This window comes from Anneissia japonica, unplaced genomic scaffold, assembly GCF_011630105.1.
Source record: "Anneissia japonica isolate Jap-2015-1 unplaced genomic scaffold, ASM1163010v1 scaffold27830_len515607_cov181, whole genome shotgun sequence".
NCBI lineage: Eukaryota > Metazoa > Echinodermata > Crinoidea > Comatulida > Comatulidae > Anneissia > Anneissia japonica.
Genome location: NW_022732997.1, coordinates 327,669 through 340,757, shown reverse-complemented (window position 1 = coordinate 340,757; position 13,089 = coordinate 327,669). Strand labels below are relative to the sequence as shown.

The window sequence follows — 13,089 nt, the reverse complement described above, 5'->3', positions numbered from 1 at the left end:
ACCAGTGGTAGTTTGCTTAACATGAGGCACTGGTGGTAGTTCTTGTGAATTCTGAAATGATAGGGAGTGTGGTGTAATAAAACTTTAAATTTTCATATGGTGGCTCTACATACAATATGATTGGTGGCAAATAATGATCTCATTCTCAATATGTCTGTTGCAATTGCACAGTCATAATGATTGATTGATTGATTAATTGACTAGGCTAATAGTTTAACTACTAAAAACATAACTGTATTATTAAATAACAATAAAATTTATTTAATCATTACAAAGTAAACAACTTAGAAACATATGTCAGCAGATGGGTAACGTAATTACTGTAATTACTTAGTAATTAATTATTTATTATTTAATATAATAATTATTATAAACTTCACGTCAGTAAATGATGGCCTACTATTTAGTGGGATTTATTTATTTGTTTATTTTCTCTTTAAGTTAAATTGATGCTTCACTGATTTCACTAGTGGATCATAAAATTAGAAAGGAAATACAAACACCCCAGGGCCACTTTCTCTCTTGGACCACTTTCAAAGCCTTTTAATCGAAGTTAGACCACGTCCACTTTGCTTTCATTGGGGACATCTGACCCCTCATCGGGAGCATCAGGGCCCCCTCATAGGGCAAATCCTGGCGCCACCCCTGACATATACTGTATACCCAAAATGTTGATCTCGTTGGCTGTCAACACGTCAATAACATGTCACTATTAGGACCTTCAGATTTGCTTACACATGATTGTTGTGAAGGACAAAAGATTTAAAAAAGACAACATGAGGTATAAGATAATGTTAATGAGGACCAGAAGAAACTACATTATTATATTTAATAAAATGTTCATTTTAGTATAACACTTTCTACTATTCTGTAGTCTTGCGATTTTGTTGTTTTTATGCTAAAGGAATGTTTTACTATAAGATGATTTGCTGATGGTCCAGTATTGTAAAATGTTAAGTATCTTCTCTCAAATTTGTGGAAACTTTTCAACATTATCCTCCTGTTTCTGTGTATTGTTAATGTGAAATTAGATCACAATCATTTGACCAAAACACTGTATTGTGTTAGTCTAGCCAAAACTTCGAATTTCCCTTTTCTGGATTTAAATAGATAATGACCATCAGCCTTCAAAATCACACCTCCATGAAATCATGTTATTCATGGAAAAGCTTGTACTGCCAATAGGGAGTGCTCTTCTATATAAGGCCTTGAATGACAAAATAGGTAGAAAATATAAACAGTTTAATTCAGACCTCCACCAAATTAAGCAACCTAAGTTAGGCAAAATAAAAGAATAGGCATACTTGAAGTTAAATGTGGCGTCTATATTAACAAAAAAAAAATCTGAGGCAGATTGGTTGCGTATCGGTCTGTCAACCTTCAGGTCGGACCTTCACTATGAATTTTGCATGCATGTCCTTGAGCAAGGCACTTCACCCCTATATTGGTGTATCTCAACCCAGGAGTATAAATGGGTACCTGGTAGGATGATGTGGCATTGAATGTATCAGTCTATATCATAGCGTTATATTCCCAAATGAATATCTTTAATTAATAGTCTAAAAAAACAGTTTTTTTTGTAAAAGGTCTGTGATTTATTAATTTAGCGAAAAAACCTTATTACTTCAACCAGTTTGTCATAGGAAGTTAATAATTTATTGTATCATATTCAAGTGAGCGAGTTAATGTTTTACTTGAATTTTGTATGTATTTTTGTGTGTGTGTGTTTTATGATATTGGCAGATCATATTCTTTGGACTACAGTAAACTTAAACTAAATTACAAGTTTGAGTTTGATTTATTGGCAAACACAAATTTTAATTTAAAAAAAATTAAAAAATAATTTAAAAATGTTGTCTTTTGTTGTATTTTTTTAAGGTTTGTTTGTTATCTTAGTAAAACTGTTGCAAAAGGAGGACAGTATAAATGTGCAGCATTAATGCATGTTACAGTATAAGATTGTTGAATGCATTTACTTTACGTTTTTAATCAGGTTTCTCCATCACAGGTCTATTGTTAGTAACAGCTTGGTGTTTCTGTTGCTTTCTTCTCAGCCTGTGTGTATACTGCTACAGCTGTATGTAACAGGTTGTATGGTGATAGGACCTTTTTTCATACTGAATTTGTTTACAACTAACGCACTGAATGTACTTTACTTTAAGATTGAATTGGGTCTTGTCGCGATAAGTCATGATAAATCACGACTCTACGAATATGTTATGTATACATATGCCGTATACTTACTACGTAATGAGATACAAAAAGTAGACAACAAACAGCTGCTATTAACTATCTGTGAATTATTTAATCTGTTGACATTTAATTTGTTAACATTTGCGTCATTCAGTATGTGATACTAAAAAGTTCTTTTTTTTTTTTCGTAAGCCTACAGTAAGAGTCTGTATGTCAATATGCCGGAGTACATAAACCTTTGCATTGCTTTTGTTGAATTTACTTTTTATATTTTTCCCCATAAATTTTTCTGTTATAATGTTATTGATTTTTTTGGGTCGTATAGAATTGTTTATAATATTGATCAGAATTACTTTATCAAGTTTTATGTATATTATAAACATGACTACAAAGACTCATCATTGATACTGTATGATTATGGTAATAATTTGCAGTGGAAATGAGTGCTGTGTTGCCTATAGCAACAATGATGTCATAGAATAATGAAATTTTATTAGCAGATGTGTTAACTTTCTTGTTTCTCTTTTCTTATGAGAGTTATGTAATGTTGGCAATGAATTGTTTATAATATTGATCAGAATTACTTTATCAAGTTTTATGTATATTACAAACATCACTACAAAGACTCATCATTGATACTGTATGATTATGGTAATAATTTGCAGTGGAAATGAGTGCTGTGTTGCCTATAGCAACAATGATGTCATAGAATAATGAAATTTTATTAGCAGATGTGTTAACTTTCTTGTTTCTCTTTTCTTATCAGCCATGGAAAGATGTCTCCGCTGCTGCAAAGGATTTCATCGATAAACTGTTGCGTACAAATCCAGCTGAACGTATGACATGTGCCCAAGCGCTGAAACACCCATGGATTGTCACAAATGCCGGACAGTCTAGCCTGAAGAATTTACACCGATCTATCAGTCAGAACTGGCTGAAACGAACATCAACGCGTAGCAGGAGCTCCAAGTCAACGCATTCTACACAATCAAATAAATCCACGCGATCACGGTTATCAGGTCGGTCTGCCAAGAGGCGTATACCGGCGCAGGAATTGGATGGACTGGAGAGCAAAACAAGCCTTCGTGATCCACAAGAGGTAGCTAGGGAGGGTAAGGAGAACAAATACAAGTTATAACATATGGAAATTTTATGCGAAAATTACAATAAGATCATGGACAAATTGAGATGTGACAGGTTAATAAATGTCGGCTCTCTATAAATAGTAATGTGAACCCATGGGACTGGCAAGAGGAAGCCGGCAAACGTGGATGACATAATTTTGATGGAGTAAAAGAAATGGTAATGGCAAGCTTGGAGGATTTTGTTAAAATTGAATGGCCTCCTTATTGATCCTGTAATCCCTTGGTATAAAACTTATTTATGTGTCATTGCTAAGGCATGCACGTGTGAAAAAAAATATGTGCTAATTTCATAAATTTCTGAATGTCATACCAACAGTGGGAGAGGGGGGGGGGTTGGAATTTAGGAGGTTAACCTGAAAATGAGTATCACTGGTTACGCTCATATATATTTAAACAAAATTTATTTTTGTTGAGCATTAAAAAAAACCAAATATTTGATTTAATTTTTTATATTGTACAGTGGCCACTGATACTGGATCTCTTCACTCAATTCCATTGTCATCATTACATTTGTATTGTGTATGTGTGCCATGTATATTTGGTATATGGTTATTCATGATTTAATGGGAAAATATTAACTTAAGAGCACAAAGAGATATGCAGAAACTGACAAATCACAATTTGAGTATTCATTGGGAAATGTTGTTATATTTAGAATAATAATTGAGCTATGATCTAAAATATAGTAACATTTTAAATGGTTCTGCATCTTACAGTGCATTCATTGTTCATTCGACATCCCACAAGCTTGAAAACAACATAAACTCATGTGTAGGCCTATATGTTTGTTAATTTGCAAAATGTATTGAATTTGTAAAATGCATTGGACAGTTGATTGATTGTACCTTTTGCTATGTATCGTTTGATTCAATCAACCGAGAAATTTATTTTGAACACATTTTGTGTTAGTGTACTGTATGCAACAACTGATATACAATTCTAACTTGTAGAAGTTAATTGACAACTTGATGCTAAACCTTGTTTTCTAAACCATTAGAATTCCATTAAGCACCTTGGTATTTTCTAATTTATTTAAAAGTGTAAAAAGCTGTGGGGTAAAAATGCAATTCAATTTATACAATTATAAATTACTATACCTCAAAAATATTATTGATTTATTTTTTGTAAAAACCATTGGAATAATGCTAGAGGAAGCAGGCAATGTGGATGATTGACATAAGTTTGATTGAGTAAAAGAAACGGTAGTGGCCTATCAATTTTTGTTAAAAATCAATGGGGCTCTAAAAAATATAATATACCTCAAAAATATTAATTGTATAATAACAACAGGAATGGAAGTTATTGATTTCTTTTCTGTAAAAACACTGAAACCAGATGAAATTCTTTGAACAGGAGTGGATTTGAAATAGCTAAGTGGTTAAGATGCTTGCCTTATAATCCCAGGGTCTTGGGTTCAATTCTTCTCACACCAGGACTTATTCTCACTACTCAAAACAACTCCACTCCCTAGGCCTCAATAAAAAAAAAACTTTGTCTATAAAGCATCGTTCCATCCTGTAAGCGGCGAGTGTACTTAATATTGGATGCGAGGAAAATAAGAAAATAAAATAAAAAAAATATTTTCATTGGTCAATTCTACCTGGTAAATGGTGTGGTAGTTTTTCCAAATTCCGTACTCCTTGTACTACTTGACGTGCGCCAGATTTACATGTATGCGGGGGCCAGATTTACATGTATGCAAACAATCATTTGAGGATTGTTTGCGGAGGGAGGTACCGGTAGTCCCAGTTATCTAACACCTCAGTAAAGTACTTCACCTCAATCCATGTTGTATTTGTATATCCACAGCTTCATATTAGTTGTAAAAAAAATTCTGAAACTCATGAAAAAAAAAAGGTTGGTTGGCTTCTATGGTATCTGCTCTTTCAATCAAGGATGGTTTGGCAATATGGTTCTTATGATATCCAATGCTCAAAGGGTGAATATTGCAGCCCTCTGTTGGATTATAGTAATTGAAAAGTATTTTCTATGCCAAATTCACCCACATAAATAATCACCTTTAGGTTCTAAACCGTCATCGATTAACTAGAGAATGGTTCATATAGTTTGCTTTTTTAATTATAAACTTTTTACAGAAAGGTCATGTAGGACCTTAAGGGAGTGAGTGGGATGGCTGGATGGAATGGTAATCAATCACTCAGTTCATCAGTCAGTCAGTCTGCCAATCAATCAACCAATCAATCAATCAATACCATTCAACCAATACAATTTATATCTTTATTCATACAAGCATCCAAATACAAAAAGATGAAGCACTTAAAGTAAAAAATTTAAATGAGGATGAAAAGGACCTCCATGAAACTCCAATCAATCAATCTATTTCAGAAATACAAGTCTATACATAACAAGTAATAGAAAGCACAACTTTGAACTACATTATATACCATACCTAGACTACAGTATCTTGCATTTTGGAATCATTTCATATCCCAAAACGTGGAAATCAATTCAAGTGTTTAAAAATGAAATATGGGTAAGGTGGTCGTTCTTGAATGATCAAACAGTATTCTTTGCGATGTTTGCGACTGTATTGTGGGATTGAATTTGTCAAACAGTACCCTGAGAGCAGGTGGAATTGAAGGATTTCAACTTAAAATTCCAAAATTCAATTGTTTCATCAAATTCAAGAGCTAAAAAAGTACAAAAGTTTTGTAATTTTGAGACCATCTTTTTCATATTCGGAACCCCGCCTTCTAATGTGCCGTAATGTTTTTTACTCTTGCGAGTAAAAATGGATACTCTTCCTTAACCATCTTTTCAAGAAAATTAACATTTTTTATTGGCCTATTGAGAGGGGGAGTGGATATCTAGAGGATATGTTAAAATTATGTTAATTGTCCTCAACCCATTTACCATGCGAGTCAAAAACTTGGCTCAAATATGCCTAATGCAAGTCCATCAAATGCACTTAGGAATAAACAGTTTGTTTCTTATGTAGATAATTGCCAATTTGGATCCTCTGTGATTTGAAAGCATTCAGATGATAGCGATGACGTGGGTAGGGTTATCAATAATAGATATTTATGAGGTTGTTTACCCCTTAACTATATATTCTTCAAAATAATAAACAGGTATAGGAAGAAAGTAACACTGAGAGTTGCATTTCTCTACACCAGAATAATTTCTGTAAAACTTACAACATAATAGCATAGGTGTGTGGCTAGCACCTATTGCGCAGACTAAGCACTGATCACTGATAGGTAGTCTTAGCCCCAGGCAAAGGATCAGATTGAAATAGAAGCCTTATCCAGGACCTAAAGCCCCTCTGAACAAAGGCTGTACAATAGCAACCTGCTGTGGTGATGCACATACTCCTGTTCATATTTCTCAGCAAACAGAGAGTATCCTCAAACTTCCTCTAGTTGCCAATTTAGAGCTTGGTCAATATTTAATATTGTCGGTGTAAAATAACCTTTGTTGCCATTCCAATTTGCAGACAAAAATATTCCCATCGTGTATTTTTTTAAAAACTTTTTCTCTATATGCTTTTACGTCAACTGCTCTTGTCTATTTCAATATGGATGCTCTACTAAACATCAGATATACCGATACATCATCCACAAAGATTGACCATACATCATCTACAACATTTTCCCATCATACAATGCAACATTCCAGTCTATTCCAACCCCTCCAACCTTTTAAAATGTTTTTGTTGCCAAGTATTGTAAAGAATTAAATAAATTTAATTAAAAATACATATATTTTAAATATTGTTTATGTTGTTGAAAAGTACATTGAGACTGTATATAGATATGTGCTATACTAGTTTAATTGTTATTATTTAAAATACCATGGTTTGGAGAATAACAGAAAGAAAAAAAGCATTCATCTGTCATTATGAGGTAACTGAACCAATGAGGTAATTTGAACACAATTCTTATTAAGAGAATGTAGCTGAAGATTGATTCAGGGCGTAAAGCATGGTCATCGACCGGTGGTATACTGAACAAAACCACAGTCACCATTCCAATCCATTCCATCTTTTATTTTAGATGGATTTATATGGTTTTATATAAATTTGTTGAATCCTATCCAAGTGGTTGGAAATATTTAAACTACAATTAATAACATCTGTTATTAAAAGAAATACCTGAAATGTTACTGCTGGTTGGTGGTAAATTAAAACTACATAGAGAAGTTTAAAGGTTAGTTTCTCCAATTGATTTATTCAAAAGGTTGCACACATTGACCTCTGCTTTGTTCTGATGGAGGTGAAAGTGGGGTCACTATCAACTTGCCTGTCTTCTATAAACACAACCAAAGTAGGGTGTAATGAATACCAATACTGTACCAACAGAAGAACATTTTTTTTTCTACTCAAAATTCTAATTCTAATAAAAGTTTGGGGTTCAAGCTTAGAAAATCTACCCAGAGAAAAGCACTTTCCAACCCTCTAATTTGTCTGTAATTTTATGAATATTACAATATTTTTCCTGATAGTTGTTCAGTTTCTACTGAAAATTAAATAAAAGAGGGGAAAAATTGTTAAACCAATTATTTTTTGATAAAATATGAAAGGCAGATGGGCTAACTATGGTCAAAAATGTGATTTCAGTGTTCAGAAATATGCTTCTTTGCAAGGTATTGTGATCACAACATATTGTTTTCCTGTCTGTACTGCAACTTCAGACAAATAGTATTCAGAATTTAAATACAGTAAATTATTTCTATTAGTTTGTTCCCCTAAACATTGGTCTATCAAAAATTCTCAGTATTTCATTCACCCAGAACTCTAGGCTGGAAGTTATTCAAGAAATTGGTTCATCTCTATTTTTTGTACAGTAATTGGTATCTATACAACTTGAACAATAATAACTAATAAATAGCCATAATGTATTATATAGTTTATCGTTGCAGTCACTCTCCCAGAGCCAATGCGTATATAATCCCATAATTCCAAGTGCGATGTAAGTGAGAAGTTCACAAGTTACTTGGATGATTGCCAGGAATATTTTGTAGGCTACTGTCCTCTGTCCTCACATTAATTTACAACAAGATTAACCTTTAACATAACTTTAGCCTCTCATCATGGCTGTATGATTTGTATTCAAAAGTTATTAATCCACTTTTGTTGAATACAGCCTGATATAAACACAATAGGATTGTCTACTATCACTTAATCAAAGGCTACCATAGCACTATATTTTGTGATAGTTCAGAGGAATGATGTTTTTTGAAAGGAAAGTCTAAATTTTTTGAAGTGTAACGATGATTCTGTGGATTCTTTATAAATTTCGATGGATACAGAAAATGATATATCTGAAAATTCTGTATGTCAAAAGATGTATGTAGATGACCATGCTTTACAATTATCTGTACATAATACATATGCATTTTTTAAGCTGGCCATCAGTTGTACCTCAAGTACAGTACTGGTAAATAACATGTGAGAGGTTATAGGTCACATATGAGCCAGATGGAAGATCTTATTGAACTTAGTATAATACAAAGTGGGACTATGGCAAGCCATTTTACCATTTACCCTTTAAATTGTACTTAGGACAATTGTACTTTACTTTCATTAAATACAATTAACTTATGCTAATTCAAATACGTATGCTAATTCAAATACGTATGCTTGTTTAAATTAACTTAAGTAGAATATTTCACTGAAGTGTAATTATGTAAAAAAACATTTTACTTTAAGTACAATTAAATTGCACCTTACCTCATGGACATATTGTTCATTAAAAAAAGATAACACAGTAATTCAGCACTTGGAATCCTTTATACTTTTCAACAAACTAAATTATAAGCATTAAGTAGTATTTAAATAGATTAAAGTATATAGGTCTGTATTGGTGGTTGTAAAATGAACTTATTGAATGCTTTATTGAACCTGTCTCTTACATACTTCATTTTTATTTATTACTATGTAAAGAAATATAATATGGTTATTTTCATATCTGTACTTTAAGAAAAACTTATACTAAGAAGTAGTTACCTCCAAACGTGTTATTTTTCGAACTGTATGATAATATTTTACCAGTCATGCTTCCAACCATATTAACCATCTGAAAAGTGTGCTTTTCTTCAGCATGCAGAACCATTGTGATTTATGTATATTTTTTTTCTCGAAATTATATATAGTGTCACTGTTCCTTTTTTTTTTGTATTTTATGTAATTTAATTTGATGGATCAACGATGATTTTTGCCAAATCAATAATATTAGTATTTTTTATCTGATTGTTGTGCTAATTCAGTAGTAGATAAAACAACGATTATTTCTTATAGTAAGATTGTAGAAAATGAGCACCAAATTTTGACAATCATGACGATAATGTATCGATGAAAATCAGATGAAAGATATTTTTTTATAAGTCATGTCTTCAAAAAACAGCTTGGCATTGTTATAAAGCAACTATCCTTGAAATGCTACTGTATATTCCTACTAGGTACAGTGCACCCTCTAGTTCGAGATGAGTGGCGTATTTGGGAGTCTTGAAATGGGTGGGGGGGCTGATGAGTTTGTGAAGGTGAAGTGGGGGGGCCTAGATGGTTAGGTGAGGGTGCACTAACTTGCAAAATAAGGTGATATTTGAGGTGATTTTTAACTACAGTACTTGACTGATTTTTGGGGAGTTGACTGGTGAGAGTGTGTTTCCCTTGGATACGTCACTGTTGGAGACCACTTTTTCAATGAACCAAGTGACAATCTTCAATCTATTAGCAACAAACTCACCCTCTATGTGGAGCCTGAACCTTGAGACACCCCAAATTTTCTGGTCCTGAAGGTCGTCTCGAATTGGAGGGCGAACTGTATCTTGGCATCAAGTGTTTCACTTACTGATACATTCATTATGTTGATGTTCTTAAAATTTGGTGCTCTACTAAATTTAAATTCTATTTTTTTAGCAGTTGAAGACAAGTTATATACTTTTCTTCAACTGCTAAAAAATATAATCTATTTTTTAGCAGTTGAAGACAAGTTCTATACATTACATAGAGCTTATATAGAGCAGAAGATGTCTTGCTTTGAGTATGCTTATAGATTACTATGGTATATAGCTTAGCTATTTATATGTGCTAGTATTAGAGACTGCATTGCTGCATATTTTTTTTATTTTTATTTAAATTTAGTTTGTGTAAACAAAGTGTTAAAATGTTTCATGTGATACGATAAGAATGGATACATTTCCAAAAACAAGAGCTTGATAAATTGAACATTCAGATTCACCTTGAATTTGTTACCAACGATAAGAAAGTATAAATAAAACATTTTTACTTATATTTGTACTGATAAATTAATTATACCTTAATTCAATAAATTGGATATATTTTACTACAAATTATTTTATACACTTGCATATTGATCATTATTGAGAATGGTTTTACTGTACTTTCAGAGAAAGTGTTACTGGTCATGCTGGTAAAACTATGGAGTTGCTAGAGGTAGCTTCATGATTGAACCAGACAATATCTGTCTTTGTTTTGGAGGTATTCATGTCAACCTACATTTGTATTAAAGGTGTATTGTCCCATGCAAAATACCAACAATATCATAAAAGTCATTTTAAAAATTAATTTGCTAATTTTGAAATAAGTAACAAAAATTATCAACTTACACAAAAATTAGTAGTCTATATTTGAAAAATGTTAACCCACAATTTACAGCGAAAAATGATAGAAACTCTTCCAGTTAAAGGCAAATAGAAAAGTTTATTAGATTACCACTCCCGCCCACATCAAAAATTCGGGAAATATTAATGCGGGAATTTTTTTTTTAAATTTTTGCTGCATCAATTATTTCAACAGCATAAAAATAAGTGCATTTTTGTGACAATATTTGCTATTACTAGCCAATATATGAACAGTTCCTCCTTCATCGATAAAAATAGAAGCGAAATAATCTATTGTTTCGATTAAAAAATTTTTTAAAAACCCGCCCTCCCTCATCGATTAATTTTTTTAAAAGAGTGATAATCTAATAATTTTTTCTATGTGCCCTTAGTGGAAGTGTTTTATTGTTTTTATCATCATTATCCAGTATAAAAATTAGGATAATGTACAAGTTCATAATTTGCATGTTACTGCAAAATGAGCAAGTTAATTCAAAAATTATTGTGTATGATTTTTTCTCATTTTCTGGGGACAGAAATTATCGTAGAATTTCTGTTAAAATTTTCAAGCAATTTATTGCAGACTTTACCAGTAATACTGTACTGTGCTACTAAACTTCAATGTTCATCCTGCACTGTAGTACCATTGTATTTTAGTGATAGCTCCATAATACAAAGTTTTAATGTTCGTAGTTCAAATTACTACTGTTTCCAAAATGTGTATATTGTTTTTATGCAACACGAATCACTTGTTGTTCAGGCATATTTTTTATTATTTTCTAAAACAAACAGTATAATTGTTAAAATACCTAAAGCTGCAGGCTTGGTATGGCCGTCTTTTGTGTTGCAGTTATTTGCCTCAAAGTTGATTATTATTCTAAATTCGAGCTCCAAGGCTTACAAAAGAGGGATAAAAAGCGCAATTATGGGGGTAATTAAGCAGGTATTTGGTACATTGCAGAGGAAAAGTTAACTTCTTTTTTTAAATGAATACTTCTTGTGCTTGACTTGATCCTTTTGTTTTTTCCTTTATATGTTGATTTAGATAAACATGTTAGCTCCGGTTTCATTCCTCTTAAGTATCCAATGAATTTTAAATTCTATTGTAAAGCTTCACCCTTGCTTATAGTTCCCACATACTAATAGTGTTTATAATTCCTGGCAGTGAGAACGTAATATAAAAGTTAGTGATACAGCATTGCACAAATTTCCAATAAATTGAGTGATAATATTCAGACACAATGGAACACTTATCTTTACCAAGCATCGCTACATTTAGTTTGATCGTGATCCTTCATTTTTATAACATACTCTATATTTTCTAAGTTACTGTGTAAGGATAAAATTCGAGTTTAGTGTCGTCAATTTGTGTAAATACATATACATATACCGTAGTGCAATTCCGCTGTATAACTCACTGGTTAAGTTTATCTTGCATTGTAGATGATCTACTGTAAACAAATATTATAATAAAACAACAGTTTCGTTTGCAGACAAGCCGAAATGAGGCTTTGGAGTTTGCCAAAGACTCAATGTCAATATTATTATTCAAATAAAGTTTCTTATTAAAAGAAAAAAAATTGTTTGTGATATTATTACAGAACTTTCTTTATTACCCCTTCAAACTGGATCTATTTGCAGATACTACCACGCGAAGTGCAACAGACATTGTTTTATTTCCAGTTTTATGACAATTTGGCCTATTTGAACTTTTCTGGGAATTTGGTGTTGACAGTATGCAAATGTAAAAGGTGACGATCTTTAGATTATTCTCTGAGGTTTCCATGGAAATGCCTACCTGGACTCCCGCAAGCCTGTTTGAGGACGTTTTTCTTTTCTTTTCTTTTTTTTTTTTTTTGATTAACCAAGTTTCTAACAGTTCAGCTAAATCATATTTCTTGCGATTGAGATTTGATGTTTTTCATCAATCATTTGATTTTATTTTGCCAATGTCGTCTGTATCTCCCCCACCGGAACTACTTTCGCCCAGTTTTTCCAGGAGATCAGCAACTATCGTTCTCAGCGGACATTAAGAACTTTCGGGAATCCAGTTAAACTAATGTACTGGAAAACACGCTGGTGTAATTAACTATTTACCGGTATATTGATTTGATGAATAAGTAAAAACAAGAAATGCCTGAGTGCTAATACGTAATCAAACGTGTAT

General features: G+C 32.3%; 1 protein-coding gene across 1 annotated transcript in view; it reads left to right on the top strand.

Annotated features, from left to right (window-relative positions):
* The window catches only part of LOC117115942 (serine/threonine-protein kinase H1-like), a 37,822-nt gene extending 25,320 nt beyond the window's left edge, over positions 1 to 12,502 (top strand). The window contains exon 2 of the mRNA XM_033259836.1: positions 2,960 to 12,502. Within this exon, the coding sequence (XP_033115727.1) occupies positions 2,960 to 3,331 (372 nt within the window). The 3' untranslated portion in view covers positions 3,332 to 12,502. The remainder of the gene's footprint in view (positions 1 to 2,959) is intronic.
* Positions 12,503 to 13,089: the final 587 nt, after the last annotated feature.